Source organism: Anarrhichthys ocellatus, unplaced genomic scaffold, assembly GCF_004355925.1.
Source record: "Anarrhichthys ocellatus isolate YVR2014 unplaced genomic scaffold, GSC_Weel_1.0 scaffold172, whole genome shotgun sequence".
Classification (NCBI taxonomy): domain Eukaryota; kingdom Metazoa; phylum Chordata; class Actinopteri; order Perciformes; family Anarhichadidae; genus Anarrhichthys; species Anarrhichthys ocellatus.
The window spans coordinates 240137-256610 of record NW_022280202.1 but is presented as its reverse complement, the minus strand read 5'-3'; the positions used below and the strand labels follow the sequence as shown (position 1 = coordinate 256610).

At 44.4% G+C, this 16474-nt stretch overlaps 1 protein-coding gene across 1 annotated transcript; it reads left to right on the top strand.

Moving 5' to 3' along the window:
• Positions 1–7660: 7660 nt before the first annotated feature.
• On the top strand, positions 7661–16078 carry LOC116400457 (arrestin domain-containing protein 1-like). The gene is made up of 3 exons (XM_031878303.1): positions 7661–7838; positions 11881–11991; positions 12454–16078. Exons 1-3 carry the CDS (start codon positions 7721–7723, stop codon positions 12519–12521), a joined length of 297 nt encoding a protein of 98 aa, XP_031734163.1. The 5' UTR covers positions 7661–7720; the 3' UTR covers positions 12522–16078.
• Positions 16079–16474: the final 396 nt, after the last annotated feature.

Here is a 16474-nt window from a genome sequence, read left to right as displayed (position 1 = left end):
GACTTCTGTGCTTGCCACAGTTTGGCCATAACGAACACCATGTTCGAACATAAGGTGGCTCATAAGTGTACCTGGTACCAGAACACCTTAGGCCGGAGATCAATGATCAACTTTGTAATCGTATCATTTGATTTGCGGCCGTATGTCTTGGACACTCGGGTGAAGAGAGGAGCAGAGCTGTCAACTGATCACCACCTGGTGGTGAGTTGGATCAGATGGCAGGGGAACAGGTTGGAAAGACCCGGCAAACCCAAACGTGTAGTGAGGTTAAACTGGGAACGTCTGGCGGAGGACCCTGCCCGGGATGTCTTTAACTCCCACCTCCGGAAGAACTTCTCACACATCCTGAGGGAGGTTGGGGACACGGAATCCGAGTGGACCATGTTCAAAGCCTCTATTGTGGACGCGGCCGCTAGGAGCTGTGGCTGGAAGGTCATCGGTGCCTGTCGTGGCGGCAACCCGAGAACCCGGTGGTGAGGGAAGCCGTCAAGCTGAAGAAGGAGACCTTCAAGGCCTGGTTGGCCCAGGGGTCTCCTGAAGCAGCTGACAGGTACCGGCAGGCCAGAAGGGCTGCAGCTGCGGTGGTCGCGAATGCTAAAACTCGGGCATGGGAGGAGTTTGGGGAGGCCATGGAGAAGGACTTTTGGTTGGCCTCAAGGAGGTTCTGGCAAACCATCCGACGGCTCAGGAAGGGAAAGCAGGGCTTACCCCAGGCTGTTCTCAGCAGGGGGGGAACTGCTAACCCGGACGGAGGACATCGTCGGGCGGTGGAAAGAGCACTTTGAGGAACTCCTAAACCCGACCAACATGTCCTCTGCAAAGGAGGCAGCGCCTGAGGACCTAGGGGGAGGGTCACCCATATCCCTGGCAGAGGTCGCTGAGGTAGTTAAAAAGCTCCTTGGTGGCAAGGCGCCGGGGGTGGATGAGATCCGCCCTGAGATGCTGAAGGCGCTGGACATGGTTGGGCTGTCCTGGCTGACACGCCTCTTCAATGTCGCATGGGGGTCGGGATCAGTGCCCATAGAATGGCAGACCGGGGTGGTGGTTCCCATCTTCAAAAAGGGGGACCGGAGAGTGTGCTCGAATTACCGGGGTATCACACTACTCAACCTCCCGGGGAAGGCTTATGCCAGGGTGCTGGAAAGGAGGCTCTGACCGTTTGTCGAACCTCAGATTCAAGAGGAGCAGTGCGGATTCCGTCCCGGCCGTGGAACAGTGGACCAGCTCTTTACCCTCGCAAGACTACTGGAGGGGCTCTGGGAGTTTGCCCAACCAGTCTACATGTGCTTCGTGGACTTGGAGAAGGCTTTCGACCGGGTCCCTCGGGGGGTCTTGTGGGGGGTGCTGCGGGAGTATGGGGTGCCGGACCCGTTACAACAGGCGATCCGGTCTCTGTACGACTGCAGTAGGAGCTGTGTCCGCATTCTCGGCAATAAGTCAGACACGTTCCCAGTGGGTGTTGGCCTCCGCCAGGGCTGCCCTTTGTCACCGGTCCAGTTTGTGATTTTCATGGACAGGATATCTAGGCGCAGCCTAGGGGCGGAGAACGTCAGGTTCGGGGGTCTCGGGATGGCCTCTCTGCTGTTTGCAGATGATGTGGTCCTGTTAGCCTCCTCGGATCATGACCTCCAGCATTCACTGGGGCGGTTTGCAGCCGAGTGTGAAGCGGCGGGGATGAGAGTTAGCACCTCCAAATCTGAGGCCATGGTTCTCTGCCGGAAACCGGTGGATTGCTCCCTCCAGGTGGGGACGGAGTGCCTACCTCAAGCGAAGGAGTTTAAGTATCTCGGGGTCTTGTTCACGAGTGAGGGTAAGATGGAGCGGGAGATCGACAGGCGGATCGGTGCGGCTGCAGCAGTAAAGCAGGCGCTGCACCGGACCGTCTTGGTGAAGAGGGAGCTGAGCCGGAAGGCAAAGCTCTCAATTTACCACTCGGTCTACGTTCCTACCCTCACCTATGGTCACGAACTCTGGGTCGTGACCGAAAGGACAAGGTCGTGGCTACAAGCGGCCAAAATGAGTTTCCTCCGTAGGGTGGCTGGCCTCAGCCTTAGAGATAGGGTAAGGAGCTCGGTCATCAGAAGGGAACTTGGAGTCGAGCCGCTACTCCTTCGCGTTGAAAGGAGTCAGCTGAGGTGGTTCGGGCATCTAATTAGGATGCCTCCTGGACGCCTCCCACTGGAGGTTTTCCAGGGACGTCCAACTGGGAAGAGACCCCGGGGAAGACCCAGAACACGCTGGAGAGATTACATCTCCCAGCTGGCCTGGGAACGCCTCGGGATCCCCAGAATGAGCTGGAACATGTTGCCGGTGAGAGGGAGGTCTGGGTCAGCCTGCTTGGCCTGCTGCCACCGCGACCCGATCCCAGATAAGAGGTGCAAAATGGATGGATGGATGGCTGATTAAAGATATAAATGAGTGACATACAATTTAGCCAATCAGCGCCCTCAAATAGATTCAGCGTGGGGCCAAAAAGATTTGGCCCCCCTAGCTGCGCGTTCTCGTCAGGAGAAGTCTCTACAGGCGAGCGCCAGCGCGAGCACTACTCCTCCAGGTCTCGTTTGAGAGGAGAACTTTGGCGGAGATTCTGCAGCCAAAGAGCTGATATCAGATCAGCCTGACCTCACAATCAGACAGCAGACTAGTGGGAAAGGGAAGCAGTACATGCGAAGCTTCTGTACTAGCTGAATACCAGACAGGTTTGGCTAGCTGGATGACGTTATGCTAATAACTTATTTAGCTTTTTAAAACAACGGGGGCAGATCCAGCACGGACAGCTACGGAGGAGGGATGAGGAGGAGATGAGAACACCAGGGTAGGGAGTGAGGGATGAGGAGGTAAGGAAGCATGAGAACACCAGGACACACATGGAGAACTCTGTCAAGCTACATATTAGGCAAAGTGAACATCTTTTCTTCTACATAGTTGTCCTCAGTCTCATCTGCTTAACTTGGTCATGGAGGCATCAACATTTAATTGAGATGGTAAATTAACAGTGAAAACTCATCATAGCTTAATTTAACATCAGTATTCATAATTACACTTCATGTTTGCTTCTCATGATCTTACCTGCTATAACAAGGTCCATAGGGACATCTCAATAAATACACATGTTCTATTATATTATATTATATAAGTGTTATTTACTGCTTTTTTTTGTGTTGGAATAAATGTTAAATATTTAACTGCAAAGTAGTAATGCCTTTGATAGGATGGCCCTACCTAGAACATTTTCAACCAGCCGCCACTGCGTACAATACAATACAAAAAGGTCAATGTACAGCTATTAGCAGACTGACAGAAGAAGAGTTACAAATTGATATTTTTTGAATGGATATTGAATTAAATGTACAGTACAAGTGTCTGTGTTGTTGATTACACTCCACACATTGCTTAATTTGTACTTTTTGGGGTCCAACAGCTCATCACTGTAGTAGTACCCTCAAAGGTACATACATACATACAGTACCCCTGTTGGTACATTCAGGGTAACCTGCAAGGGTACGTACCCTTACAGTTTCTACCTTGTGGGGACAATAATGGACCTAAATGTTCTTGGGCTATAAAATGTATCCTTAGAAATGTACACATTTGGCCCTTAGAGGGAAGATCCCCAGTGATATGCACATTTGTAGCTACTCAGTAGAACATGAGAAACAATTAAAAAAAACAATGTTTTATCACATTTAATCAGACATTTTAGTCATACAATTTATGGCAATATCACATTAAAATGAACAGGGACGTGCGGTCAGAGGAGGCAGAGCCTCACCTGTCATCATGAAAAGTAAAAAACAAATAATGATAAAATAAAAAATAATAATATTTATCTACTGATCTGTGTTGTAAATGTAATTTCTGTATGATTTCAATAATTTTAAGCATTTTTAGAGTCAAAATCGCTGAATTTGCGCATATCCTGTTCAAACAGAGAGGAGACACGCGAGGTGAGGCAGCGACGAGGGGTACATCCCAAGTCTCTTAATTCTCATTTCCTCGCTCCTCGATCCTCGATTGAACCGGAAGTTGTTCTGCGCCGCCATATTGACGGCCGTCCCAAAGCTCTTATTTAGCTCTGAGGATCGAGGAGGGAGGAGGGAGGAGGGATCTCTGAGGAGCCATGGAGGACCCACGAGAACAGACTTCCAGGAAGTGTTTTAACGGCCGACACGCCCCCTCATTGTTCATCAGTCATGTGATTGGACGCTGCAGCCGATCGGACTGATGAGATTTTGTTCAACATGTGAACAGTGAAGACGGATCACAGAATAAACTCAAGCTTTATATTTGATTCGTTTTCTGGTTTAAATAAATGTTCATTGTAGTCTGAACAACAAAAGGACCACAAACAACTTTCTTCATTTATTATAAAGATTTGTGTTTTCATGATCTGAACTTTTATTATGGAAACAATTAAAGTCAGAGGGAACTGGAGAGACGAAAAATATATATATATAATATATATATATATATATATATGGGTGGGTTGCAGTTGTGAGCACAGGTGAGTGGGGTGAACTGATGAGGTGGGATTGGCCGGCAAGCAGAGTGAAGTAGAGGCTGGGAGGCAGTAGGTGAGCAGTGGAGCAGACTGGGAGATGAATATTTAATGAATATGAACTCATGCATGCTCAGACACCTGATACACTTTTTTTAAATTGAGTTATAAGAATGTACAATCAATCTACCACACATATTATGCTTGTCATTGAATTAGCTGCTCGAACCCAACTCCTCCAGAAGAGATAGTGTACTGGTTTCCTGTTAGAGAACAGGTCCTGTTTCATGGACCCTCCAGAAGGTATGACAGGGTTGGTTTTGAGTAGAAGCAGATGATAAGGTGTTAAAGGTTCCACATCATTCAAGTCATTTGTTTTAGTTGTGATAGTTCTGTCATTCATCATAGCTTCCAACTCACATAAGGCTGTTTTCCCAGGCGTCATCATTCAGAACTTCTTCTCTTTCCACAGAGTTCAGACTTTGTGAGTCTCTCATATGGCTCTGTGGTGAGCGCCTGCTCCCGGGTTAAATAGCCACCCAAATCCTTATTGGATGAGATTCCAATTGATTTGATCATGATTTAGTTATTTCAATGATCATTTCAGCTCTTTTTGTGCAGCAATACAATTTTTACCTTGATCTGATGGTTTTTACAGTACCTCTACGACATAGAAATCTGCGTATAGATGGATAGATGTATACTTTATTCATCCCCAGGGCAAAATGTGTATGTTACAGCAGCAAGACATACAAAGTAGCAGAGTAACCAAAAATATTAAGTATTAAAAAATGCACAATATATACAATAAAATAACACAGTAGGACATATTAAAATCAGAATATTGAATGTAGAATATGGAATATGGTATTGCATTGATGCAGGAGTTAGTGTCCAAACTACTTGCCACCTAACGATGGAGGCATGTGGAAATTTGACCTTTCTTAGAATTGGTCCAACCTCGCGTTATTTCAAAAGGTCCAAAATAGTCCACGCTAACTGAAGTGAAAACTGACAAATCCGGCATCACACGGTCCTATTGAAGATCTTGCTCTCCTACTTTAGACTGCATTCGTCTGCAGAAAACAGTCTCTGATGTTCTCTAGTGCTGAAGAGTTTGCAGCTTTCATTCTGTTTCCTTCATAGTCTCTTTCTGGGAAATCGTGATGGTTTACAGGAAGGTTTTCCAGTTAATCAATTAAATTGTGGTGTACGTATGCCACTGGCCGTCCACATTCAACCACAGCTGAAGATGGGTTGAGTGGTCCATTTACACCCATCCTAAGCGGGTTCTTACATGCAGGGTAGGGTCCATTGCCAGTAAGGCCTCCTGAGGTCATTTTGAGAGAAAATGTTTCTCTTTGTCGTTGGTATCTTTATTTGAACATATGTTTTTTGGAGATCAATATAGTTCTTGCCATCCAAATCACCCACTTGTAGTCCAGTTATTTTACAAGTACTCACTGGTTTCTTTGGACTCATTGTTTGCAGGAGAACTATAGCACAGGTTGTATTGTTCTGCTGCCTTTGTAAGCTTTTATTTGTACTATTGACACCTTGCATTTTTTTCCAGCCCCGATATCCTCTTTCTCCACTGACAGATCTTATTGTCTGATCGGTCATTTCATCATTTGGTCATTCTTTGCAGGTTTATCAATTTGTTTCCCTGTGAAAACGAGTCTTGCGAGACATGTTTGCGTGTGCATGAGGTCTCCTCTCGTGTGTGTGTGTGTGTGTGTGTGTGTGTTGGAACCAGCAGGAGGAGAGAGAACGCTGGCAGCAACACGTATAGAGCAGAGCTGTGCTGGGAGGTTCCACTTAGTTCCATCATGGTAACGTGAGTATGGACGATGGTAAATTATAACGTTATCATGATGTGTTCAAATGTTATCTTGTAAAAAGTAGTTTTTGTTGAGAAACTTGAATCCAGTTGTTTAAAGGAAAAGTTTTCACAGCAACATTCAATAGATATTATGAATTATGAGCTGTTTAACTTCCTAACACGAGCTGTAAGCAGCTGACAACACATGATCACATGTCACAATTATTAATGTGACATACGATCAATACAAATATGATCTTTTATTTCCTAATCATTTGAATTTGTTGGCTATAGGCCATAATATACCATGAAACAGTTTCCTCTGACCATAATCGTGATATCAGAATGTCATATTGTGACATTCTGAATTACAAATACAAATCAAACCTTCTGGTAACAATCATTGTTGGGTGCACTAGAGGTGCTGAGTTAACAGTCAGATTGGACAGTGGACTCTTTATCAGGTGCATGATGCAATAAAATGACTGAAGTGAGATGAACGAGTGAAAACTTTATCTTATTAGAGAGAGCAGCTGTTATTATACGGCAATTTTTGCAGTTGAAGAAAGGTAATAAATCGCAATATGTTATTTCAGATATATCGCAAAATGTTTTAAATCATAATAAGATGATATTGTATCGTGGGTGATTCCCATCCCTACTAGCTATGCTGCTATCAATCCAGACGAGGGCACTTCTCAGGATACACAGAGCTCCTCTTCCTCTTCCTCTCCTTCTGTATGTATTTATGTCCCATTAATGCTCATTACTAACTTTGCGTCTCTCCTCAGGTTTCATGGATCGTGGTTCTACTTGCTGCCTGACACCCACTGCTACGATCATTATTATTAGTGTTAGACACATTTCTATTACTATTCCTGATCTTATTTTATTATTTTATTATATCCACTGTTATTATTAGTAGGAATCATTTTTCTTTCAAATGTGTGATTTGTGATAATAGGCTACAAATGAAATGAATTGAATTGAAATATACCATATCTCATTGAGCATCTGTGGTCCGACAACTATCTGCGCGTGCTCGTTAGACTCGTTTCACATTTTCCGGGTGGTTTGTCTAAACTTTAGTGTGCATGTAAATATGTGCAATTATTAAAACATTAAAGATTGTGACATTTGCCAGCTGGTTTGTCTTGTAACTCAAAGGCTTGTTGTTATTATTATTATTACATTTGTATTTATAGAATGTCCAGTGTTGTTCTAAACAAACGTCACGTCTCCTCACAACAATAAAGATTAATCACCAACACCTGATGATCTTTGTTATCTGGGACACGTCAGTGACGTCAGGTGAGAGGGCGGGGCCACAGGGTGGTAAATGCGCAGGTTGTTTGTGCGCTCAGGTGTTCTTCAGTCACTTCTGCTGTGAGCGGGGAAACATGGGGAAAGTTCAGGAGTTTGAGATCACGTTTAAAAAGAACAAAGAGGTGTACACTCCGGGCGAGTCCATCTCCGGAACCGTGACATTCAAACTGGGCCAGCCGCTGCAGTGTAAAGGTGAGAGTCCGCTAACATCGCTGCTATCACACATTGCGCACCTGGTGGGAGAACGCTGCCGTCGCTAAACAAGGAAGTAAATGTTTTGGACCACAATGGACTGTAACGAGGCCTCCCGCACTCACTGTGGGAATAACTTGTTGGTGTTGGAATGAACGTGGTAGTCCGGATCTGCAGTGATGGGGGGGTGTGACGGTCCCGTAGACCGGTTCATAACGTCCGTGTGACGGTCCTGTAGACCGGTTCATAACGTCCGTGTGACGGTCCTGTAGACCGGTTCAATGAGGGCTCAGTGAGACCGTGTGGGCTGATGGTATTTCTCCCACTCTCATAATACTAGACACAGGACCCGAACTGTTGTAAAACGAGGAATCGCAGGTCCCACTCCCACACAAATATGTGACCACACATCAAAAATATAATTCAGTTCATCAAATGCTATATGCATTTAATGAACTGTTAGTCTGTTAGAAAAACAAATCCCAACATTAAAACCATATTAAAACATGAAGCTTTCATCTAAGGCGGTCTGTCATGTCTTTGTGGATCATATCTTTCACATAATCAACGTGTTTTTAATGGTTATTATAGACATTTCTCAGCCCGAAACAAAGCACTTCATCTTAAAGTAAAACAAAAAAATCGAATACACACAATGAAAACATTTTGGGGAAATAATTAGATTTTATATTTACCTAAAAACATCTAAAAAGTATCAGATTTAATCTAAAATGTAAACTGTGGAGACAGAGGATGTTGTGTACATCCCTCTCTGTGACGTGATGCTCTACGTGAGTCTCCTGCAGCTCTCTGCTGGTGTTCCTCCATGTGTACGTGCTCTGTTAATGAGCAGTCCAACATCTTAAGCTTTGTGCTTTTCTCTGTGTGATGCTCTTCGGGGTTGTACGTTTGTAACGGCTGTGTCTGGTGTCTTCATCTGCGTTCACGTACTGGCACAGACGATGTTTCTGTCTGAAGGTGGTTCCACTCATTGACTGCTCGATTCTGACCTCTGGCACTCCGTACATTCAGCCATTTACCAGGTTCCCACCTGTTGAACATGTGCTGGAGCCCATTCTGCCCTGATTATTAAGTGACTCTTTCTCCTTGAGATCATTGTGGAGTGTTGCGTCTCTCTCTGTTTTCTCGTTGGCTTGCTGAGAGCAGCTGTTGTGTGTCTAAGAGTTCCTGTCTGACTGGTTACATTCCTCTTCAGGTAGAGCTGGTCCGACTCTCGTCACACATGAAACGGACTCGAACAAGAGTTTGACTCACTGATGGATTATCAGTTGGGTTGGGCCCCGAGACATTACTGGGCAAATATTGACATTGCATTACAAATCCGATACAATGGATATGAGGTTACTAGAGAACTGTTTCAGCGTTCCTTTAATATTGTTTTTACACTTAATGGAGTTAATCAGGGCTGTGCAAAGATATCCATATAGCTTACTGTCACGCAATTCTTTTGACAATGGTGTAGCGATGTGTGTGTGTGTGTGTACAGTTGGTACGGAAAGTATTCAGACTCCTTTAAATTTTTCACTCTTTGTTTCATTGCAGCCATTTGCTAAAATCAAAAAAGTTCATTTTATTTCTCATTAATGTACACTCAGCACCCCATCTTGACAGAAAAAAACAGAAATGTAGAATTTTTTGCAAATTTATTAAAAAAGAAACTGAAATATCACATGGTCATAAGTATTCAGACCCTTTGCTGTGACACTCATATTTAACTCACATACTGTCCATTTCTTCTGATCCTCCTTGAGATGGTTCTACTCCTTCATTGGAGTCCAGCTGTGTTTAATTAAACTGATTGGACTTGATTAGGAAAGGCACACACCTGTCTATATAAGACCTTACAGCTCACAGTGCATGTCAGAGCAAATGAGAATCATGAGGTCGAAGGAACTGCCCAAGGAGCTCAGAGACAGAATTGTGGCAAGGCACAGATCTGGCCAAGGTTACAAAAGAATTTCTGCAACACTCAAGGTTCCTAAGAGCACAGTGGCCTCCATAATCCTAAAATGGAAGAAGTTTGGGACGACCAGAACTCTTCCTAGACCTGGCCGTCCAGCCAAACTGAGCAATCGTGGAAGAAGAGCCTTGGTGAGAGAGGTAAAGAAGAACCCAAAGATCACTGTGGCTGAGCTCCAGAGATGCAGTAGGGAGATGGGAAAAAGTTCCACAAAGTCAACTATCACTGCAGCCCTCCACCAGTCGGGGCTTTATGGCAGAGTGGCCCGACGGAAGCCTCTCCTCAGTGCAAGACATATGAAAGCCCGCATAGCCCGCACAGACTATGAGAAATAAGATGCTCTGGTCTGATGAGACCAAGATTGAACTTTTTGGCGTTAATTCTAAGCGGTATGTGTGGAGAAAACCAGGCACTGCTCATCACCTGCCCAATACAATCCCAACAGTGAAACATGGTGGTGGCAGCATCATGCTATGGGGGTGTTTTTCAGCTGCAGGGACAGGACGACTGGTTGCAATTGAAGGAAAGATGAATGTGGCAAAGTACAGAGATATCCTGGAAGAAAACCTCTTCCAGAGTGCTCTGGACCTCAGACTGGGCCGAAGGTTCACCTTCCAACAAGACAATGACCCTAAGCACACAGCTAAAATAACAAAGGAGTGGCTTCGGAACAACTCTGTGACCATTCTTGACTGGCCCAGCCAGAGCCCTGACCTAAACCCAATTGAGCATCTCTGGAGAGACCTGAAAATGGCTGTCCACCAACGTTCACCATCCAACCTGACGGAACTGGAGAGGATCTGCAAGGAAGAATGGCAGAGGATCCCCAAATCCAGGTGTGAAAAGGTTGTTGCATCATTCCCAAGAAGACTCATGGCTGTACTAGCTCAAAAGGGTGCTTCTACTCAATACTGAGCAAAGGGTCTGAATACTTATGACCATGTGATATTTCAGTTTTTCTTTTGTAATAAATTTGCAAAAATTTCTACATTTCTGTTTTTTTCTGTCAAGATGGGGTGCTGAGTGTACATTAATGAGAAATAAAATGAACTTTTTTGATTTTACCAAATGGCTGCAATGAAGCAAAGAGTGAAAAATTTAAAGGGGTCTGAATACTTTCTGTACTGTATGTATGTATGTATGTATGTGTATTAAAAAAAAAAAAAGTCCTTTAAATTGCATCTACATGTAAATGAAGATTGGTCAGCGACACAATAAGAACATAATTCAGTATGTATTTTATCTTCAAATGTTGTGGCATGTTAGTAAAGATGATAATACAATATGCACTTTATTTACATGACGTATACATCTTTGGTTGAGTGCGTTCTCTGCTGAGTGACTAGTGCAAATACCTTCTGAAGTAGTTTTGATGGAATATGTGATGTATTGCATTATAATATACAGCAAGTTGTATTTTCAGCTATATTTTTACATTTTCAGTAAAAACAGTAAACGGAGTATTGCAACATATTGCATATATGTAATGTATCGTATTGCACCGATCTTATTGTAGCGTGTAGCAATAGTTTCTGTTGTTAAACAGCGTGCATGAACAGAAAGGGTTCCTGTCTGCTGTGGAGGGACTTGACTTCCTGCTCTGAGACCCCAACCCAGCATCAGTGTTGGGTCTCTTGTCTTCACATTGGAGTAAATCCATCAGGTGAAAACTAAAATGAAATGAATGTTGGCTTTTTGTTGGTCCATGAAAACAAGAGAAAGTGTTTCACTCTGTTGATAGAAGGCGTGAGGGCCCAGTGGCTCCCACAGCAAAGAGAGGATGTGGAGCCAGAGTGTGAACCAGCACCTGATCACAACGCTTTGTGTGCGATACTTGTCAAGTATTTTATATTCTTGTATGTGTATTACACAGCATATCATCACGGTAAACTTCATGAAAGACTCATCGTGGTCATTATTTAGCCTCTATGGCAGAGACGACACTGTAGGACGTAGAGGCCCAATGCTCTAGTTGCACAGTTTGTGGGAAGTGTTTCATGGTGCGGCTGCTTAGCTTGGCTCTGTGGCTAACATTACAAATCTGTGTATTCTTGTTTGCAGCCATCAAAGTGAACTGCAACGGTTTCTGTGGCATCACCAGTAAGGTCAATGACACCGCATGGACTGAGGAGGAGCAGTACTTCAACAGCACCATCTCTGTTGCAGATAAAGGTACGAAGCCGAACAATTGAGTGCTTGCTACAAAACTGATCCATCTGTTCATCCACGGGTTTGATCCATCCTGCTGTTAGTATTCGATAAGTGCAGTTTACCACATCGTAACTGTTCATAATATGAACTTCATATAGAGGCAAGTGTCCAGTCACAGATCAGATCGCTCAGCTAGCCTTACATATTTGCTTGTGCGTTGGTTTACCACAGAGGGTGAAACACGATCCACTCACAGATCTTAGACACATTTGATGGCAACGAAACAATAGTTTTATTTTCCATAATGTAAAGGTTAAAAAGTAAGTGAGAAAAATATTTGAAGTGTGAGGCCTGTAGTGGAAGGTTCCCATTTGCCACTGTGTATACTGCATGCAGCCCGGAGGCATACCTGGCTGGTGGGAAACAGCAGAGTGATTGTTGCTGCTTCAGCTGATCTATCTGTGCTCTCTTTGTCTCCTACAGGAACCATGAAACAGGGAGAACACACTTTCCCCTTCAAGTTCCTCATACCAGGTAGGAGCGTGGAGTGATGGGATGAACACTTGTCCCTGCACATTCTTGTGTGTGTGTGTGTGTGTGTGTGTGTTGACAGGCATGTTGATATTTACTCTACTGGTCTTGTGGTTCAGCAGCCGGGAGGATGGGGCTCTTATCCCATCATTCACTGGGCTTATGAGTGTTGTGTAAAATATTGCACTAAAGTAAACCAGCCAAAGTTATTATGCAGAGGCAGTACTTTGAATTTGACAATTTTAGATCAACATTCAAATCGCAACACCTAAAAGCTGCTCTAATCAATATAACAGTGGATCCAATGACCATGTGTAATATAAGTGAGGTCACTTATTTGAAATAACCGACAGGCAATGATCACCACTCCGCAGTTCCTCTCATCTGTGAGGAACATTTTAGTCTTTGTCAGCTCATTGTTTTGGTTTAAGGAGACACAGTTGAACTGTTTTGCTCTCATTAGCAGCAGCTGTATTCAGGGTAAAGCTTTGATAAAGCTACTGTACACTACGTCTTCCGCATCAAACTGCAGACAGACAGTTGGATACTAGCTGGGGAACATAGTGGAGTATCTTGTAGCTAAAAAGTCATTTTCTCTCAGGAGTTGGTGGAGACCAAAACGGCTTCTAATGAATGCTTGTGTTAATCTGTGTCTGCTGGATGTAAATGGATTTGTACTCCTATAGTGCCTTTTTAGTCATACAACCACTGAAGTGCTGGGTCATTCACCCATTCACACCCATTCATACACTGATGACAGGGGCAGCCATGCAAGGTGCCACCTGCCCATCAGGACTAACATTCATACACCGCAGGCACAGCCTACGGAAGTGTTGACAAAGCCATCCCTCTGGGTGTTTTTTGGATGCCATCCCTGAAGTACACAAACAGCTGTTCAGCGTGGCTGATGGGGACCGTACGTTCAACATAACATGCTAATGCACAAACTGGGAATCGCAGATTTAACTTCCCTCCCTGTCCCCCACATGGGGTGGAAGATGAAAAGCATCCAGCAGTATAACCTTCAGCCTGAAAGGACTCCTCACGTTCTTGGGTACAATGTAGGGGTTTGATCTGAGGGTAACCTCGCAAGCAATTGGCCGACTAAACCAATTCCACTAACTTCATGGTTGATGGTTAACAAACCGAATGTCTTGCGGACATACACTGGTAAAACCCTCTCTTTCTGTCGTGAATGGGGACGAAAGACACAGCTTGCTTCTGTAACAGGTCCTGGATTTCTGCTGGATAAGCAGAGGATGAGCGCTGTAGAACTGGAGAAAATAAACCAGTCTCGGTGCCCTATCCATCCCTTCTGTTAACACGCAGCTGCATTGCCACTACTCGTAAAACTGTATTCGAGGACGAGCGACGAGCTGTGGGACATCCCGCCCTAGTTTTCATCACTAGCAGGATGTCCCCACGGAGAGATGTTGGCGGTGGACTTGGGATGCTGATGTTGTGGATACTGATGACATATTGTCATCATCATTATTTGCAGACGAAGCCGATGTCTTGGCAGGGATGACCGGAGGCAGTGGCCAAGCGTTGTGGTTGGGGTGAGGATCTCTACCTTGTCTGTCTCGGGCTCTGGCTCGCTCTCATCACAGCAAAGCGTCTGAAATGATCCTTCTGCTTCTGGCATCGAATCTTGGGCAACGCTCTTCAGACTTGGCAGGTCGGTGGCTGCTGAACACTCTGTGTGGTGTATGCTAAGGCACCCCAAGCAGGCATGAAGATCTGTCCGAGCTGTGAGGCCGGGACATGACGGGCACTGATGAGGTTTTGCCGATGACTCCATTTGCAGAGATGAGCAGTCAGTGGGCAGATTGCCTTTCACTGAAGAGAAGCAGAGGGGTGTGCTGACTTATTTACTGTGGAGTCCGCATGTGATCACGTAGACACGTCCTGATTGGCCGGTTTGGCTTATGCAGATTTTCAGTGGGCAAATGCGTGCTTGTGATTGGAGGAGAGTAACATAGAGGTGCCGCCCCCTTGCCGACGACTCTGGTTATACTTCTGATGCGTTTTTATTGTTTTCGATACCTTCTGATTCATGATCATCAGCGTGATCAAACTTTGACGACGAGAACACTTAACAATCGCACTTTTGCCTCCTGTGGCTTTGTTGCATTGTTTGGAGAGCCGCTCAAACACTTCGGGAGCGAACCAGGCCCACTTTTCATCACCTATAGTCGGCAAGAGCTTCTTCAGCTGCGGCCTCCTACGTCAGGTGGACAGGATGTGGACTTTGATTGGTCGGATACCGAGCCCAGGACCAGGAAGAGAGGCCGCAGAGCTGGGGTCCAGATCAGGAACAGTCGGCGGGGGTACAAACCTGTGCTACACTCCACTATGATGGGGAATGTCCGCTCCTTGGCTAATAAGGTGGATGAGTTTTCAGCCTACTTGAGATACGATTCCCACAGAGCAACCTGCTGTGTTTTACAGAGACCTGTCTGTCTGACAGGATACCAGAGTCCCGTGTGAAAATAGAGTTTTCATTCCCTGTAAACAAATATAAATATCCCCCAATAATATACCGTGGGTGACAAGGGAAGGGCTATTAATAGGGAAGAAAACTGCTTTAGGAAGTGCTTTATGGAAGCACTTCCTGTAACAGACTTGACCTTTACTGTTTTAGAGACACAAAACAGGATCCATTATTAAAAGTGATCTGAAGTAGCATTTGAATAAAAGAGGTAAGGGGCGTGTCCCTTATGCCAACGTTTCTCCTCAAGATTTCCATCCACCACCTCCACCACAACCCATCACCTGATGCCTACGTCAGCAACAGTTTGTTCCACTTATTCATTCCACGGCACTCTCTGTCATCAGCGAACCTCTGACTCTTAAACAACAGTGAGATCATTCTGATTGTGGTGAAACAGGAGTTTGTCATTCTAATGTAATATGTTCTCATAGTTGGTTAAAGATGATATCGTTCAATGGATCACGAGAAAGCATTTCTGTGTCTTTTGGTAATAACATTCGTACCTCGTGATGTGTAATAACTTCCATAAATATGTTTGTACAAATCTGTCCACTTTGAGTTTCTTATCATAAACCATTTCAGAATTGTATTATTTTTGTGGCTTTTTTGTCACATCCTGATCTTTGGTGAACATCATGAACACACACCGTGTCCCTCACCTCCTGTCTGCACGTCGTTGCCATGGTGATTCTGTGTGTTTAGACTTTGTTCGTGACTCACTTACCAGGTGAAGCCTCGTTAGTGTGACAAGAAGCACAACAGAAACTCAAAAGCAACCCGACCGGTTATTCCACTGTTGAGAATCTCAATCTGTCTCAGATCTGAACTACGTGTGCTTTCACTGTGCAGGTGCATCAGGACACGCTCTACACACATGGTTGTTTTAAGATTATTTGTTTGGCATTTCTGCCGTTATTTGACAGTGTGGATACCCAGACTAGAGAGAGAGGAGAACGTCATCAAACAATGGTCACAAGGCTGGAATTGATCCATGATGTTGGAGTTAAATGGCTGCTGTCACTGCCTTGCTGACAAGGCAGTCTAAGTCTTGTCTTTTTCATGTTCACGTTCAGTTTATAGAAAAATATCATATTACAAAGTGTGTGTGTGTGTGTGTGTGTGTGTGTGTGTGTATATACATATATGTATGTATGTATGTATGTATATGTATGTATATGTATGTATATGTATGTATATATATGTATGTGTGTATATATATGTATGTGTGTATATATATGTATGTGTGTATATATATATGTATGTATGCATGTATGCATGTATGCATGTATGCATGTATGCATGTATGCATGTATGCATGTATGCATGCGTGTGTGTGTGTGTGTGTGTGTGTGTGTGTGTGTGTGTGTGTGTGTGTGTGTGTATATGTGTGTGTGTATATGTGTGTATGTATATGTATGTATATGTATGTATGTATATGTGTGTATATATATATGTGTGTATATATATATGTGTGTATAT